This window comes from Ursus americanus, chromosome 7 (genome assembly GCF_024610735.1).
Source record: "Ursus americanus isolate L20-20 chromosome 7, mUrsAme1.1.p, whole genome shotgun sequence".
NCBI classification, from domain to species: domain Eukaryota; kingdom Metazoa; phylum Chordata; class Mammalia; order Carnivora; family Ursidae; genus Ursus; species Ursus americanus.
In genome coordinates this window covers 35,862,290-35,878,647 of record NC_142133.1, presented here as the reverse complement: position 1 = coordinate 35,878,647, position 16,358 = coordinate 35,862,290, and the positions used below count along the sequence as shown (strand labels likewise).

General features: G+C 42.4%; 2 protein-coding genes across 2 annotated transcripts; both read left to right on the top strand.

Annotated features, from left to right (window-relative positions):
* The first annotated feature begins 1,137 nt into the window (after positions 1–1,137).
* On the top strand, positions 1,138–5,875 carry TIMCC (TIM double twin CX3C motif chaperone). The gene is made up of 3 exons (XM_045788211.2): positions 1,138–1,253; positions 2,122–2,262; positions 4,258–5,875. Exons 1-3 carry the CDS (start codon positions 1,167–1,169, stop codon positions 4,444–4,446), a joined length of 417 nt encoding a protein of 138 aa, XP_045644167.1. The 5' UTR covers positions 1,138–1,166; the 3' UTR covers positions 4,447–5,875.
* A 1,254-nt stretch (positions 5,876–7,129) lies between these two features.
* SNRPG (small nuclear ribonucleoprotein polypeptide G) lies at positions 7,130–16,243 on the top strand. The gene is made up of 4 exons (XM_045788210.2): positions 7,130–7,279; positions 11,089–11,111; positions 11,975–12,099; positions 16,049–16,243. Exons 1-4 carry the CDS (start codon positions 7,248–7,250, stop codon positions 16,097–16,099), a joined length of 231 nt encoding a protein of 76 aa, XP_045644166.1. The 5' UTR covers positions 7,130–7,247; the 3' UTR covers positions 16,100–16,243.
* Positions 16,244–16,358: the final 115 nt, after the last annotated feature.

Sequence of the window (16,358 nt, the reverse complement as noted above, 5' to 3'; positions counted from 1 at the left end):
TAATCCATGAATCAAAGAAGAATTCATAATGGAAATTAGAAAATGTTTGAACAAACATACTATATTCAAAACTTGTGAGAGTAGCTAAAGCAGTGTAAGAAAGACACAAACTTGGGGCGCCTGGGCGGCTCAGCCGTTAGGCGTCTGCCTTCGGCTCAGATCATGATCCCAGGGACCTGGGATCCAGCACCACGTTGGGCTCCCTGAAGCCTGCTTCTCCCTCTCACACTCCCCTTGCTTGTGTTCCCTCTCTCGCTGTCTCTGTCAAATAAATAAATAAAATCTTAAAAAAAAAAAAGAGGGACACAACCTTAAAAACACAAGTACAGTTAACCCCTGAACAACATGGGTTTGAACTGCACCAATCCACTTACATAGGGATTTTTTTTCAGTAAATACAGTATAGTACTATAAATGTATTTTCTCTTATGATTTTCTTAATAGTTTCTTTTCTCTAGCTTACTTTATTATAAGAATATAGTATATAATACATGAAACATGCAAAATATGTTAATGTGACTTATCAGTAAGAATTCTGGTCAACAGCAAACTGTTAAGTTTGGGGGGATTCAAAAGTTATATGAGGATTTCCCACTGGGGTGGGGGTCCTGGCCCCTAATCCCACATTACCCCACATTGTCCAAGGGTCGACTGTACATACAAATATGAAATTCCGGAAAGGGAAAATTTGATCTGTAGTAACAGCAGATCAGTGGTTGCCTGGGGTCAGGGTGGGGGAGCAGGGGGAGAAAGGGTGGAGATTGACTGCTAAAGAGCAAGGTTTGGTAAAGCTCCTCGAGCTATTTACCTAAATCCTGCGCTTTCATCTGGATGTTAATCATATTAAATATTTTTTAAGACTGAAGGAAGACAGGGAAGGAGGGAGGAGAGAATGGAGACAGTGAGTCCCACCGCCCCCTCCAGCCCTCCGGGGCTCAGACTTAGCAGGGTGTGCGGGGCGGGGCCGGGAGGGGAGGAGCCCGATGGGGAGGCAGGGCGCAGCGGAAGCGCGGGGGGCGGGGGGATGCAGTTCCTCCTCTCCGAAGCCAGGCGGCGGCGTGGGCGGGGAAGGGTGGCGGGGACTCTGGCGGCGGCAGCAAGGGGGCGGGCCGATCGCTGGACTCCATGTGGGCGCCGGCGCGGAGGGGGTGCAGCGCGGGGTCGCCATGGCGGAGATGCAGCAGCTGCGGGTACAGGAGGCGGTGGACTCCATGGTGAAGAGTCTGGAGAGAGAGAACATCAGGAAGATGCAGGTAGCGGGCGGGGGTAATGGCGCAGAGTCCCGGCAGTTCGCGATTCCCTTGTCGCAGCCGCCGCGCGTCGCTGCCCGCCTCCCCGCAGACTCGAGTCGGGGCGTCCCTGGGGTCGCCGCGGCGCCTTCGGAAGCACCTCTCACCCTCAGAATCCCTGGAGCTCCCGCTGAGCGGATGAAATCTGTGCTCCCGCCCCACGCGCAAAGCCGTCTTCCCCCCCAGCCAGCTCCGGGGAGGGGGTGTTAGAAGCAGCGTTAGAAAGCCCTTAGTGTCAGGCTTTCGGCCTCCCCCGCCTTCCTGTCTTGCGCTGCCCCTTCCGCAGGTGAGCAGGCCGAGGCCCAGAAAGGGCACGGCCAAGGTGAAACACCGGAAAGGCAAAAGAGCTTGGCTTCCTCAGTGGCCCTGTCATGCCCGTATTAATGTCGCTCCACACAGCGCTGGTTTATATGCTGTTGTGCTTCGATCCCCTAGGTGGTATGTGGCTCTTGGTCCAGCTTCCCTAACCAAATCGTGGGGTTTCTGCGGTGCTTCTTGAGTCATTGATTAATGGATCGGTTGCCCCCTGGTGGAAAGTAGATTACTAGGTTGCTGACCTCTGAACCCTGGTTTTCAGAATTTGACTTCATCTGACCCACCACCAACTTCTCCGTCCACCCAGCCTTCCATGCCACAAGTGCCAATGAGCAAGCAGGAAGAAGGCCATGAAACCTGCTGCTAGGCTTCGAGGATAATTTTCCCATTTGTGGTTTTAGGTTCTTGATGTCTGTTAGGAGAGGTGCAAATACAGATGCTCCTCTGTGGCACTCCATGGTACTCTCTGCCCCAGAGGTCTTCCTACCTAACCTCTCTCTCTGCCTTCCCTCCCCAGGGCCTCATGTTCCGGTGCAGTGCCAGCTGTTGTGAGGACAGCCAGGCGTCCATGCAGCAGGTGCATCAGTGCATTGAACGCTGCCATGCACCTCTGGCTCAAGCCCAGGCCCTGGTGACCAGTGAACTGGAGAAGTTCCAGGTGAGAAATACCCCAAGCAGAGGACTTCAGGCCTTGATGTTGCTCTTTTGCAAGAGATTACAAGCATTTGTTCAGAACTCTTGGCTTTAATGTCTTGGTTCTTTTAACATTTGTGACAGTCCTGTGGCCCAGGTTGAGTGCTATAAGTATTTCCCATAGAAAAAATGATGTAAAAAGGAGTTCATGATCAAGAGCCTTTCCCCCCCATAGACACGAAATATAATATATATACTGTAGAGTGTAAAAGCTTTCTAAGACATGGATTAGTTCATCCTTAAACTAGTAGTACTTATCCCCAGGATAAGTGGAGTAGGCTCGTCATAAAGAGGTGCAGATTAGAGCAATATCCTGCTATCACGTTGTGGACGTGCCCACCCAGAACCGCCCCTGTTTGCTATACCTAGAGGGCAGCTCCTGTGTCACCAAAGAACAGTCATTAATGTGAAGTATTAGTAATACTGACTCACTGATGCCTTCCTCACAAGCCTCTCTGAGGTCACTAGGAGGAAAAGGTATCCACCATATCTCTTTCTGGAGAACAGGGTAGCCACAACTTCATTATATTCCCTTCCTATGACTGTACCTTCCTGGAGCTTGGAGAAAGCAGAGCCCACTTCTTCTTTTTTTTTTTTTTAAGATTTATTTATTTATTTATTCGACAGAGATAGAGACAGCCAGCGAGAGAGGGAACACAAGCAGGGGGAGTGGGAGAGGAAGAAGCAGGCTCACAGCCGAGGAGCCTGACGTGGGGCTCGATCCCAGAACGCCGGGATCACGCCCTGAGCCGAAGGCAGACGCTTAACCGCTGTGCCACCCAGGCGCCCCAGCAGAGCCCACTTCTGAACCAGTTTTTCATAGCCTGAAATCCTGTTCACCTGGGACAAATTGTATCTAATATACAATTTTTACATTCTGCTATATGGAATTCTTCAAAATTACTGACACTGTGAAGGACTAACTTATCCAAGATCCTAAACCCAGACAGGTTTCTTTGTGTTCACTTTGACAGCTAATTTTATCGATAAGGTCTTTAACATTTTGATTCTTGAATTGCTGTATGACTTTTTCCTTCTGTTCACTTTTTAGTCCTCCTTTCCAATTAGACTTACTCTTCGCTCTGCCAGAACTGCTCTGGCCACTCCCCTCCATGGAGCTAAATCCAGTGGTCATGTCTCATCCGTCATCTTACGCAACCTGTCTGCATCACTGTCTCAATGATCACTTGCCTCCTTGAAACAGTTTGTTCAGTTGGGCACCAAGACACCTCACTCTCTGGTTTTCCACCTCTCTCCCTGGCCATCCTTTCTTGGCCTCCTTTCCTGCTTTTCCCTTCCAACCTGTGAGGATTGGAGTGCCTAGCATGTCCTTGGTCCTTTTTTCTGATCTAATTCTCTGCTATAAATACCATGTGTAGGCTGATAACTCCTACATTCATTCATATCTCTAAACCAAATTCACTCCTGATCTCCAGATTCATATATCCAACTGCTTCTTGAACATCTCCCCTCATTTTGTTTTTCTCCCTTCACTGGCATGTAAGTTCTGTGAGGGTAAGAACATCATCTAGTTTACTCATTGCTGTATTCCCCAACATTAGAAGAGTACCTGACACATAGTAGCTACTCAATAAATATTTGTTGAGTGCTTTTCTGTAGCAAGCACAGATATTAAAGAATCAAAATGTTTGTAAGTCTTAACTGTAGCTGACCAACAGTAGCCTCTAGTTATTTCCCACTTTCTGGAGGGGGCTTCTGTATAATTTATTCTGTCATTCATCTGCTTTCTTGTCATGCTTTGCCTGGACCCTCCTGGTGCCACCCTCTAGTTCAAAATAGTCAGGATAATCTTGGTTAAATGCACTATAGTGTCCCTTTAATTGATCAAGATTATATATGTCAAGCCAAAATATGTAGCAAGGGGCCTAGCACATGGTAAGCACTTGGTAAATGGAGGCCAGTCTTTCAGACTTCTCTGCCCTCTTCCTTCTTGCCACAGGACCGCCTGGCCCGATGCACCATGCATTGCAATGACAAAGCCAAAGATTCAATAGATGCTGGAAGTAAAGAGCTTCAGGTGAAGCGGCAGCTGGAGAGTTGTGTGACCAAGTGTGTGGATGACCACATGCACCTCATCCCGAGCATGACCAAGAAGATGAAGGAGTCTCTCTTGTCCATTGGGAAATAGAAGTCTTTGCAATTGGACATCGGAGCTGACAGCAGGATTCTATTTAAAAAGAAATGGGAGTTTTGGTCTTTTAAGTGAAGTTTATGAAGAAATTAAGGATGGCAGCAAGTTTGAGGCATGTGTCACTTGCCTCTGGACACTGGTTCCTTTATGTTCAACCCTAGAAAGTGAAATGGAAAAAACTGGTGCTAAAATCTGGTTCAGAGATGGCACAGGACAGTTTCTGATAGCCTAAATTTCACATGCTTCTGCTGGCTCTAGGGATCTCCCTTGTACAAAGCCAGAGCCCTCCAAGATACCAGATTCTTCTCAGTACAGAGGTACCAACAGGCTGGCAGGTTCCTCTAACCTGCCTGTGATCTGGTGGTGTGAGCAGAGGTGTTTCTGTTTGTTGCCAACCTCCCGTTTACCAGAAGGCTCACCAAATCGTTTTCTATAAGCTGTAAAACAAAATCCACAAGGTCACTAATTTAGAAAGGAAAAAAGGTTTCTGGGTCTTTGTTTTGTTTGGTTTTGTTTTATATACAAAGGCATGAAGTTGATTTAAGATGTGGAGTTGGGAGAGGTAGTTCGGATAAGAACTGTGAGTAGTTCTTATGGATATCTGTTTCTGGCCATTGAGATGTGGATATGCATTTCTTGAAATATACATTACATCCTTCAGCTAGGAGATGTGTAAAAACACGACAGGTGATGTTACACTGGGTTTGGGAAGCGGACCTTCCCTCTCACTGGCTGCCTTGATAGGCCCTGAGACTATCTGCAGGAGAGCGACAGGACAATCTTGCAGTGACACTCTCCCTTGAAGGGAAAGAGGGCTTTGATTGCACTATATACCAGTATCCGGGAGTGAACATTGAAGGAGGAACTGTTGTCGTCTTAATTTCAAGAGTTATTAAGTATTGGTTTTGGAAAAACCTGGTTTTTATAGAACAGAATGGAATGAAAGCCTAAACTCAGTATTGCTTATTTTGCCCCCTGAAAAAACAGAGCCCTATTGAGACAATCCCTTGGCAACAGGAAGGTGAAAGGAGAAAAAGTAGGCAACTCGGGTAAGCTGTGATTCCTTTAAAGGAAAAGAGGGGCAACCCCCCCATTACCAAATACCACTTTTGCCTGGGGCCATTGCAGCAAGCAGTGTACCTGCCCCAGCTCTAGCACCTTTTCATTTTGATAAGGACCTTATTGTCTTTTTACCAACTTACTACTTGAAATGATAATATAGCCTGTGTTTGGTGTTTCAAGGCTATGATATATTTTCCTAGAGGCTCAGTTTTAAAAAATAAATAAGGTTTAGTTTTTCCTCCACTATTATGTTTCTTATGTCTGGGTAGTGAATATATACAACTTTCTCAGGACGCTTTTCTTTGTAGTGTGTGAAATAAGTTTCTTAAGAGGCCATGAAGAGTAAAAATTAGTTATGAATTATGATGCAGGTGCAGGACTGGTTCATTGTAAATGGGGAAAACTGAGGGCAAGCTATAGCACTATGACTTGAAGTCCACTAATAAAAAAAAAACCTGTAAGGCTAAAAAAAAATTCAATATCCATTTCAGGACTCTAGCTTCAGCTAAACAGTAACAGCAAGAGGTGGAGAGGGTAATTAATGATCCCTCTTGGGAAAATGCAATGTCTAGGATTTTGAGTGCCCAGAGAGTACAAACTATGTGATGAGTTTAAGTTTTTACTATCATTCATATTTATTTTATTTTTTAAAGATTTTATTTAGGGGCACCTGGGTGGCTCAGTTGGTTAAGCCTCTGCCTTCGGCTCAGGTCGTGATCCTGGGGTCCTGGGATCCTGCTCCGCAGGGAGTCTGTTCTCCCTCTACCTCTGCTGCTCCCTCTCTCAAATAAATAAATGCAGGGCTCCATCCCAGGTCCCTGGGATCATGACCTGAGCCAAAGGCAGACACCCAACCCCTTGAGCCACCCAGGTGCCCCTACTATCACTGGTATTTAAATAGAGCCATTCCTGAACTTTAGGAATGAATTGAATTTTGGAGAATCATCCCCTACTTAGATAATCACCAAGGTTTTACTATTTTTGCCTAAGTCTTCTGTAATCCCAATTATGTTTTATTCATACATGTTTATTCGCCTCTTTTGGGTGACTTAACTGGGAACAAGTCGGAGATCACTTTTTACACGAGTTGATTTTCAAGTGAAGAGTATCTCATATTAGAGATCCTTCACGTTTTTTATATAGGAGCAAGGTATATCAAGTGGGGTTCTGGAGGCAGTGTTATAAGAATTGCAAGACTGTCATTAGGGAATACACTTAGGCGTTTTTTTAGATTCAAATTCTTAGAAACTGAGGCCACATCACCCTACTTCTCTGGTGTCCAGAGGTCACTAATTGTTACTGGAACCCTTGGCGTGGCAATATGTAGGAATACATGCCAAAGAACTATCACAGGCCCACCCCTCCAGAGCCTATATTCATTTAGTATATATGAAGAAGACAACCCAGGCAATGCACGAAGAGAGTATACACCGGTTTCTCCTAGAAGCTAGAGAGCGAACCGCCATATCAATTTTACAAACGAGGAAACGGAACTGAGAAGACGACTGTCACCACCCCTAACCCCATCTAGGCCAATCGGTGGCGACGCAAGCGGAAACACGAGGCCAATCGACAAGTTCAGGCGCCCCCAAAGTATCGCGAGGTGAAATCGGCCAGCAATTGATTGGCTGACGGGATCGGTGACGTCAGACGCGAAGCGCCGGGCCTACGTGAGGGAGCGTGAGGGCACCACGGATTCCGTTTGGAGGCATCTTTGAGCTCGCCAAGTAGACACCATGAGCAAAGCTCACCCTCCCGAGTTGAAAAAGTGAGTATGTGAGAGGGCCGCGTCCAAGTGGCAGCTTCTTTGCGTGCTTTGAGTTCTTTAGATCCTCTCCATTTCCTGCAGTGTGCCTGGAGTACGTGTTCCGGCCCAAGGCCGCCGAGAACCTGATAGGGTCTTGAGCTTCGGCGCCTGAAGCCCGCGCCGACGTCTCGTTTCGGCCTTCTTGGCATGGCATGGTTACCAGTGGCAGAAAAGGCGCCTCTCTTCCCGCTATCTCGCCTCCCTAGGTGCATTTTCCGGCCCCACGTCTCCCGACGCACTCCTCTCGCTCGTTCTTCTTGGCTTGGAGATCTGGAATGCCATCCTTTGTTGAACTTCTTTTTTTTTTTTTTTTTTTAAAGATTGTATTTATTTATTCGACAGAGATAGAGACAGCCAGCGAGAGAGGGAACACAAGCAGGGGGAGTGGGAGAGGAAGAAGCAGGCTCATAGCGGAGGAGCCTGATGTGGGGCTCGATCCCACAACGCCAGGATCACGCCCTGAGCCGAAGGCAGACGCTCAACCGCTGTGCCACCCAGGCGCCCCTGTTGAACTTCTTGAATAGCCTTTTAAGTTATAGATTAGGTGGCTGGAGAGTAATTCTATACAGAACTAAGAAGATGGGCGGAATGAAAGTGTTTGATAGTAGATGAGGAGACAAAAACCACCTTAATCTTAGAACGTGTTCATAGCTGTTTCTTTCAACTTTAATTTAGAAATCCTATTCCTATTTTGCTTTTTTGTCCTGAAGTTAAACTTGAATGTCATATGCTCTCCTCTGTTAGCAGAGCTGTTGTGAGAACGTTCATTTTTTTAATCAGAAAATTAGGGATTTTTTTTTTCCTGCCCAGTGAAATCAACTCAAAACAGCATAATCCTACTTTAGATAGGCCCGGTTTAAAGCTTTAACCTCCTCAAACACTCTTGACTGAACTTAACATGTTCGATGCCTCCTAAGTATTTTTCTATCTCGTCTATACCATGTAATGCCAGAATTCTGCACATAGTAGTTGGATAGCACAAAAGTATGAAAAATTGATTCAGGAATCGATTTGTGAAACAGCCATCTGGCCTGCGTATAGTTCACTTATTACCAGCCTCATAGAGAAGTCAGACTTAGAGAAAAGAGCATATTTAATAATTTTACGTGTAGGGGCACCTACAAGTTAAGCGTCCAACTCTTGGTTTCAGCACAGGTCGTGATCTTAGGGTAGTGGGATCAGCCCCACGTCAGGCTCTCGGCTCAGCTTCGGAGTCTGCTTAGTGTTTGCCTCTCCCTCTACTCCTCCCTACTGCTGGCTTGCTCTCTTGCTCTCAAAAAAAATGAATCTTTAAAAAAAAATAATTTTACGTTTAAATGCACATCTGTATCAAAGCCATTTTTTCTGCAAAAACTCCGTGTATATTTTAGTTGGATCCCTTAAAGAATTATTAATCATAAGTTTAACATAAAGACAAATAGAAATTATTTTGAAAATGCTGATCTAAAACATATTCTTTGACGAGCTGGTAAAATCTTAGTAGTTTTCACTGGATTCTTCAAGAACTGGTGAAATGCTAATTATTTTTCAGCTCAGTCTTAAGCGTCTGCCTTCAGCGCAGGCCATGATCCGGAGGTCCTCTGATCTAGCCCGCATCGGGGGAGCCTGTTTCTTCCTCTGCATGCCCTTTCCCCTGCTTGTGCTCTCTTTCTCTCACTGTCAAATAAATAAATAAAATCTTTTAAAAAAAAAAATATTGTCTACTTGTAATCCTAGATTTCCTTTTTTTGTTAACAGATATTTTTTTTACTTAACAGATATATGTGAATTTCAGAGGACAAACCTAGTTTTAATATTTTTCTCATCTCTAGATTTCATGTATAGTGAGATCCTTTGAGACCTGCCTCCAAAATGACTTTCAGATTTTTTTTTCCTTTACTTTCTCACGAATATCATCTTTAATCTTATACCCTCCTCCTGGTTTAGATTAACTCAGTTGGTATTAACTGGGAAGTAGGGAGTCAGGCTCTACTGGCAAGCATCTAGTAAGTAGAAGCGAGGGATGCTGCTAAATAGTGTACGATGCACTGGGCATCCCTCAACAAAGAACTATCTGGCTCCAGATGTTAATATGCCAAGGTTGAGATACCCAGGCCTAACCAGATTCTCCATCCCACCCTCTTAAAAATCACTGCCACAGTGGTCTTGGCAGTGACTGGACTCTGCCTTAATAATTTATCCCTGTCTGAATGATAAAGTCCAGGCTTCTTGACACAACATTCAAGCTCTTCCATCTGAAATCTAAGTGCCAAATATTACACACGCTAACGGAGTGCCCCTGTTCTCCAGTTCTCCAGCCAAACTGAGCCATTTGCATTTGCTCAAACTTTCTCACCTCCTCTGTGACTTTGGACAATTTACTTAATCTTTCTGAGCCTCAGTTCCTCATCTATAAAATGGTGGTAAAAACAAGATGTAAGTTACAAAGTCATCATAAGCGTTAAATAAGTTCATGTGTGTTGTATTTGCTGTATTGTATATATAATATATTCTATTAATATACTATATTTTGGGGGGGGGTTGTTTTTTTTTTTTTTTAGATTTTATTTTAGAGTGTACACGTGGGGGGAGGGGCAGAGGGATAGGGCCAAGCATACTCCACACTGAGCGCAGAACCCTACTTGGGGCTCCGTCTCACAACCATGAGGTCGTGACCCGAGCCAAACCAAGTCAGGTGCTCAACCAGGGCACCACCCAGGTGCCGAAGGCCTGTGTCTTGCTTATCTTTGGATTCTCCCATGACATGTTATACATTAAAATTGCATGAAATTTCAGGGGCGAATGCGTGACTCAGTTGTTTAAGCATCCCACTCTTGGGGTGAGATGGAGCCCCCTGTCAGTCTCCACGCTTAACAGAGAGTCAGCTTAATACTCTCTCCCTTTGCTCCTCCTCCACTTGTGCATGCGCGAGTGCTCCCTCTCAACTAAATTAAAAATCGCATGAAATTTCATATTTTCTATCCTGTAACTGGAAGGGGTAAAAACTGGATTGATTACATGGCTTAATATTCCCATAATGCCCTGCTGAGATGGGATTTCCCTGTTTAATTCAGATTTTTTTAAAGCTTCAAAATAGTATTTTGCTAAAAAATACTTATGTGTTGAGGAATATCTTGAACACTTAAGTGTGATGCTTAATATTAAATAAAACAACACTCCTTATTGTCTCAAATATAAAATAGCTATTGAATTGGATATGGTTTGATTACCTTCTAGTTTCCTTACAACTTAGTTTGGTTTTGGTAATAACCGCAATATAAACAAATCTTTGTTTTTCTGTTATGGCCCTAAAATCCAGTCAAGGGGTGCCTGGCTGACTAAGTCAGTGGAGCAGGAGACTCTTGATCTCAGAGTTTTGAGTTAGCCTCATGTTGGGTGTAGAGATTACTTAAAAATAATTTTTAAAATCTTTTTTAAGAAAATAATAAAACCTAGGCATCAAAAATTAGGTCAGTATTGAACAACAAGAATGTTTTTGTAATTTACATCATAAAAAGACTTAGTTTGATGTGCATTAATAATATTCTAAATCCATTTCATTTTTATTTATTTATTATTTCGCCCCTTCCCAAATTACGTTGAGTAAGTGCTAAATGAGGTAGCTCATTATTCCCTCCTCTACAACAGTACAAGTTTTTTACTATTTTAAATTTCATTATTTTTGTTGTGCAATTTTAGCAAATTGTATTGGCTGTACTTACTTTTGTGCTTGCTTATGCTTAAAATTTTTAAATCAGTTATATAATTTGTACCCCTTTTTGCTTTTTCAGATTTATGGACAAGAAATTATCATGTAAGTTTCTTGGGTTTTTTGTTTTATTTTTAATTAGTTGCTTTCTACATGTGTCTTGGCAGTATATGATGTTTGGCGCAACTTCGTAAAAAATCACACAGAACCTCTAATTCACATCCATTAATTAAGGAGGTTTATGAAAATCCTACCCAATTTTATTTACCTAGTTTCTGATATTTAACAAATTGCACAGTACTTTCGACTTTTCATTATTTCCTTTAAGCCCTCCCTCAGTTAGACAAAATTAATAGGATTTTCCTATTTTGTGATATTTGAAAATGTATCAACGTTTTTTCCTTTAAAAACAAAGGACTTGGACCAGGACCAAAAATCTGAGCTATACAGTGCTAGAAGGTATGGGGGTTAAGCCCTGGGCTTCAGAGGCAAGAAACCTTCCGTTTGAATCCCAGCTCTAGCCCACAGTACTTGTATAACCTCAAACCAGTCAGTTTCTTAAGAAGCGCTATACTTCAGTTACCTCGTGAAAAGTTAGGATAATTCTACTTGATAGGATTCTTTGTAAGTTTATTTTTGTTTTTACCTTTTTTTTTTAAATTCCAAAATAGTTAACATACAGAGTTGTATTAGTTTCAGGTATGCAATATAGTGATTCAGCACATCCATACAATACCTGGTGCTCATCACAAATGCAGTCCTTAATCCCCACTATTTCACCCATCCCCCACCTGGATTTTTGTAAATTTAAATGTGGAAGTAAATGTGAAATGTTCAGCTCACTACTTGACATATGTAAGGCTAGAGGATTATATTTCTCAGGTACCTGCGTTTTATTCCACCTAATTTTTAATGAGTAGTTATTTTTATCGGTCAGTTTTATTAAACTATTTTTTCCCTTTTTGTAGTGAAATTAAATGGTGGCAGACATGTCCAAGGAATATTGCGGGGGTTTGATCCGTTTATGAATCTTGTGATAGATGAATGTGTGGAGATGGCAACTAGTGGGCAACAGAACAATATTGGAATGGTGGTAAGTAAAGATAGAAGCTTTCTCCCAGAGATTTCATATTTTGAAATAAGGATTAACTTCCTTTCTATTAACTTCCTTTCTGTTAACTTCCTTGGATTAAATTGAAATTAGGCAAATTACAGGCAAGATTAGACTTCATCTCCCTTTTAGTTTAACATATGGTAGTCATTCAACTGTGTTAATATCTGAGTTACCTATAGGTTAGATCTGAATCTTACTCAGAACCCTCTGAGGTCCTTGGACTTGAAATAGCTGTAGGAAATCATTTTTGAGCTTTATAATAGAGGCCCACAGTCCTTCATTGTGCTCAATTTTAACATGCTTATGAGTTCCCAGAAGATCTTACTAAAATGCAGATACTTACTGAAATGCAGATCCTATCTAACAAGTGCCCATGTGATGCAAATCTGCTAGTCCACCATCATACTTTTTTATTTTGTGTGTATAATTAACCCAGATTTTCTGGTTTACCGCACCCAAGTGTAAAAGTGGCCAAGGTAAAAGTTGCAAGGGGTGATCATAGTGACAGCCATTCACATGAAAGAAAATAGGAAAAAAACAGAAACACTGAGTTAATTATAGGAGCAAACATTTCTGCATTCATTAGGCCATAGTGGTACGACTACTGAAAAAGTTTTTGCTGTTTGTTAGCAAGACCCAGGTTTTGAATCCCATTCTTTGTCCAGCACAGGACAATATATCCAGTAAGTTAGTAAGTCCCAAATTTCTTGGGAAAAGTAAATCTAAAAGGACAACTTCACTTTAGCAAATCACTGAGCATAAAGACCTCTAAAAGGTGGTTAAGAGTTTCTAATGGTTAGCCTTGATTTTTTTTTTATTTTTATTTTTTGCCTCACAGTTTTTAATCACTCTTTACAAGGTGTATGTTTTTGCTTCTTTCAAATGCATTTTCATTTGAAAAGCAAATCAGTGATCTGGGCTGGAAAAACAGCTTAGGGAATGCCTTGACATGAGACTCCCACCCCATATCCCCCCCCCCCCGCCCTCCAAGTTTTATGCACATTGACCTTCCTTTCAGGTACAGTCTCCTTGAGCTTCTGTTGAAAATGAATAAAACTGGGCAAATCATTATCCGCCAGTTTTCTTTTAAAAATAGTTTTTAAATACCACCACACACACACCCCTAAGATTTCTCTCTAGCCTTTCCTTTTACAAATTCAGTAATCTTCATTCTTAGAGTAAATTAGGTTTTTAGTTTTTATCTCAAGAGATTTGCTAAAAAGATTGAAGAAGGACTTTGATATCTAAAAGTCAGTTCTGGGGTGCCTGAGTGGCTCAGTTGGTTAAGCATCTGCCTTCAGCTCAGGTCATGAACCCAGGGTCTTGGGATCAAGCGCCACATCTGGCTCCCTGCTGTGTCTGCTTCTCAATTAAATAAAGAATCTTTATAAAAGATTAAATAAATAAAAGTCGGTTCTAATTTGGGAAGGTAACTTTTCAGAGAACTGCGTGACACTTCTTGGAATTTTATCCGAGAAGGAATTGAACCTAGATCATGGATCTTTCTCGAAATTTTCCCCCTAAATTTTAATGGGCTTAGTCTTTACACAGAAATTGGTTATGAGCACCTGCTTACTGTGTTAGGCAGTTGGCCCTTCCACATCTGATGCTTGTATGTGAACAAAAAAAGGTTTATTAGTAGGCAATAATTCTTGCGGCTGAGTTAACGCTTTGAAAATGAAATAATGGGGGTGCCTGGGTAGCGCAGTCGTTTAAGCGTCTGCTTTCGGCTCAGGGCGTGATCCTGGCGTTCCGGGATCGAGTCCCGCGTCAGGCTCCTCCGCTGGGAGCCTGCTTCTTCCTCTCCCACTCCCCCTGCTGTGTTCCCTCTCTCGCTGGCTGTCTCTCTGTCACATAAATAAAATAAAATCTTTAAAAAAAAAAAAAGAAAGAAAATGAAATAATGGGGGCACCTGGGTGGCTCAGTCAGTTAAACGTTTGGCTCAGGTCATGAGGTCAAGCCCTGCATCAGCCTCCCCACTCAGCAAGGAGTCTACATCTCTCCCTCTGCCCATCCACCTGCACAGTTGTGCTCTCTCTTTCTAGGTAATAAATAAATCTTCATATCAGTTGTCCTTAATAAAAAAATTTTTGAGAGAGAGCGAGGGGAAGGGGCAGAGGGAGAGGGAGAGAATCTTAAGCAGGCTCCACACCCAGTGTGGAGCTCACACAGAGCTTGATCTCAGGACCCTGAGATCATGACCTGAACTGAAATCGAGTCGGATGCTTAACCGACTGAGCCACCTAGGTGCCCACAATAAAAAGGCATTTTAAAGAAAATTCAAGAATGGTTTTTCTGAGGTTGGAAGAAAAACAGATAAGTTACGGTTTTGTTTTCACAAGTTGTTTGGCAAAGGAGACCATTACATTGGCTTTGCTATTCCCTTGTCCAAGTCAGTGACCCACTGAGGCCATTGAAATGACTTAATGCTGTTATACTTAGAGTAGTATTAAGAATGTGTGTGTTCTGGGGTGCCTGGGTCATGCCTTCAGTTAAACGTCTGGCTCTTGATTTTGACTCAGGTTGTGATCTCAGGGTCATGAGATTGAGCCCTGCATGGGGTTCCATGCTCAGCACAGTCTGCTAAGACTCCTCCCTCTCCCACCTGTGCTCTCTAAAATAAATAAATAGATCTTTAAAAAAAAAAAAAAAAAAAGAATGTGTGTGTTTGGCAGGGGAGATAGTTTGTATTAGGGATCTGTCAGCTGGATAATTACCTAATGATGTCTCAGCTCGCCTCTTCTGAAACATCCCCATAGTTGTCAGTGGCCTCACCTCTGTCTTTTAAGATTTCACTCCACCCCAGAGTTCCCCTAAGAACGTACTAAAAATTCTGTATTAAGATGCTGTATAGTTCAGGAGTTCTTTCTAGTTTTATGGTTCTGTAGTTCCATTTTCAGTTTGTATTTGTTATTAGATAGCTGTGCCCTTTCCAAAGACTAAAAGCCTGAGCAGCATTTTGTAAAAACTAGCACTGAGGCACAAAAAGAACACTATGGAATTCTGGACCTGATGGTTCCGGTTTGATTTGAAGAATTAGGCCTAAACACAATGAGAAAAAGAGGAAGATTAATACACAGCAGAGGTATCCACCCACTAGCCTTACTTCATGTATTAATGTGAGAAAGCAAAAACATGTGCAGTACCTACTATTCTAGAAAATGTTGATGAGAATGACACAGCTGTATTTTGTTTTTTAATAATGACCCCCAAAGTCTCAGATCTGAAAATCTTAGTTATCTGAACTTCTCTGCCACCCTGACCTTTATAGGGTCAGAAATGGACACATGTAAGGGAGAGACAGAAAAGAAATCTAGTTTTTCATGCTTTGATCAGTGAGATGTGTTGTTCACCATCTGTTGCAAGTAAGCCAGGAATTAAAACCCTGAGAACTAGGTAAGTATGTTGTTCAGCTTTCTTCATTTCCATCCCTAACTTAGAGAAAGAATAAAAGTCTGTAGGCTCCTTCAGTCCCCGTCATCATTTTCAGGGCATTGTTCTCTCTTCGTGCTGCTCTTCTTCGCCACCTTCTCATCATACTTATTGCTGTTTGTCTGTGCCAGGCTCCAAGACCCTGTCCCACCTGTCCTATTCCTTTCCCTTCTGTCAGCTGCAGACAGATCACTTGGCCCTTGGGGTAGAGATGGGTATGTTATTTGAGTACTGCAGTTTAAAAGGTGAAATGAATCATTGGACACTTAGCATTCTCAAAAGTGTACTTGTTAGTCTTGTTAAATCTAGAAAGTATACATCTTAGTTAAAAAGTGCTTACTGGCTTCTTGTCATGATAAAGCCTTAGTATCCCTGTGGCCTGAAAAAAGCCTCACAAACTGATCTTTAATACTGAAAAACCATTAATGATTTTGTAAAAATTCTTTCATCCATGTCTGTCAAATAAATTGTGTTCTTTTCAAATTTTCTTTTTAGGTAATACGAGGCAATAGTATCATCATGTTAGAAGCCTTGGAACGAGTATAAACAATGGGTGTGTTCATGAGAAGAAATCAACTGCTTCCACGTGTTCCCTCTCCATAGTACCTGTTTTACGACAATATAAAAATCAGGTCCTGTGCATTTTCATATTGAACTTTTTTGTTAAATAAACTTTTATAATAGTCAAAATGCTTTCTCAGACATTCTGAACATAGAAAATAGAGTATTAGCTCTTATTCTAATTTTTCTAACATGAACTATTCCTGGTTTAAGACTGATTTTGGTTGTTTTTTTGATTTTTTTT

What these genes read in the sequence shown, in the direction of transcription:
- TIMCC (XM_045788211.2), top strand. Translation starts at nt 1,167, where the DNA reads ATGGCGGAGATGCAGCAGCTGCGGGTACAGGAGGCGGTGGACTCCATG. An exon ending in AGAACATCAGGAAGATGCAG is followed by an intron (nt 1,254 to 2,121) that starts GTAGCGGGCGGG and finishes TTCCCTCCCCAG; the next exon opens with GGCCTCATGTTCCGGTGCAG. An exon ending in GTGAACTGGAGAAGTTCCAG is followed by an intron (nt 2,263 to 4,257) that starts GTGAGAAATACC and finishes TTCTTGCCACAG; the next exon opens with GACCGCCTGGCCCGATGCAC.
- SNRPG (XM_045788210.2), top strand. Translation starts at nt 7,248, where the DNA reads ATGAGCAAAGCTCACCCTCCCGAGTTGAAAAA. An exon ending in CACCCTCCCGAGTTGAAAAA is followed by an intron (nt 7,280 to 11,088) that starts GTGAGTATGTGA and finishes TTGCTTTTTCAG; the next exon opens with ATTTATGGACAAGAAATTAT. An exon ending in AGAACAATATTGGAATGGTG is followed by an intron (nt 12,100 to 16,048) that starts GTAAGTAAAGAT and finishes TTTTCTTTTTAG; the next exon opens with GTAATACGAGGCAATAGTAT.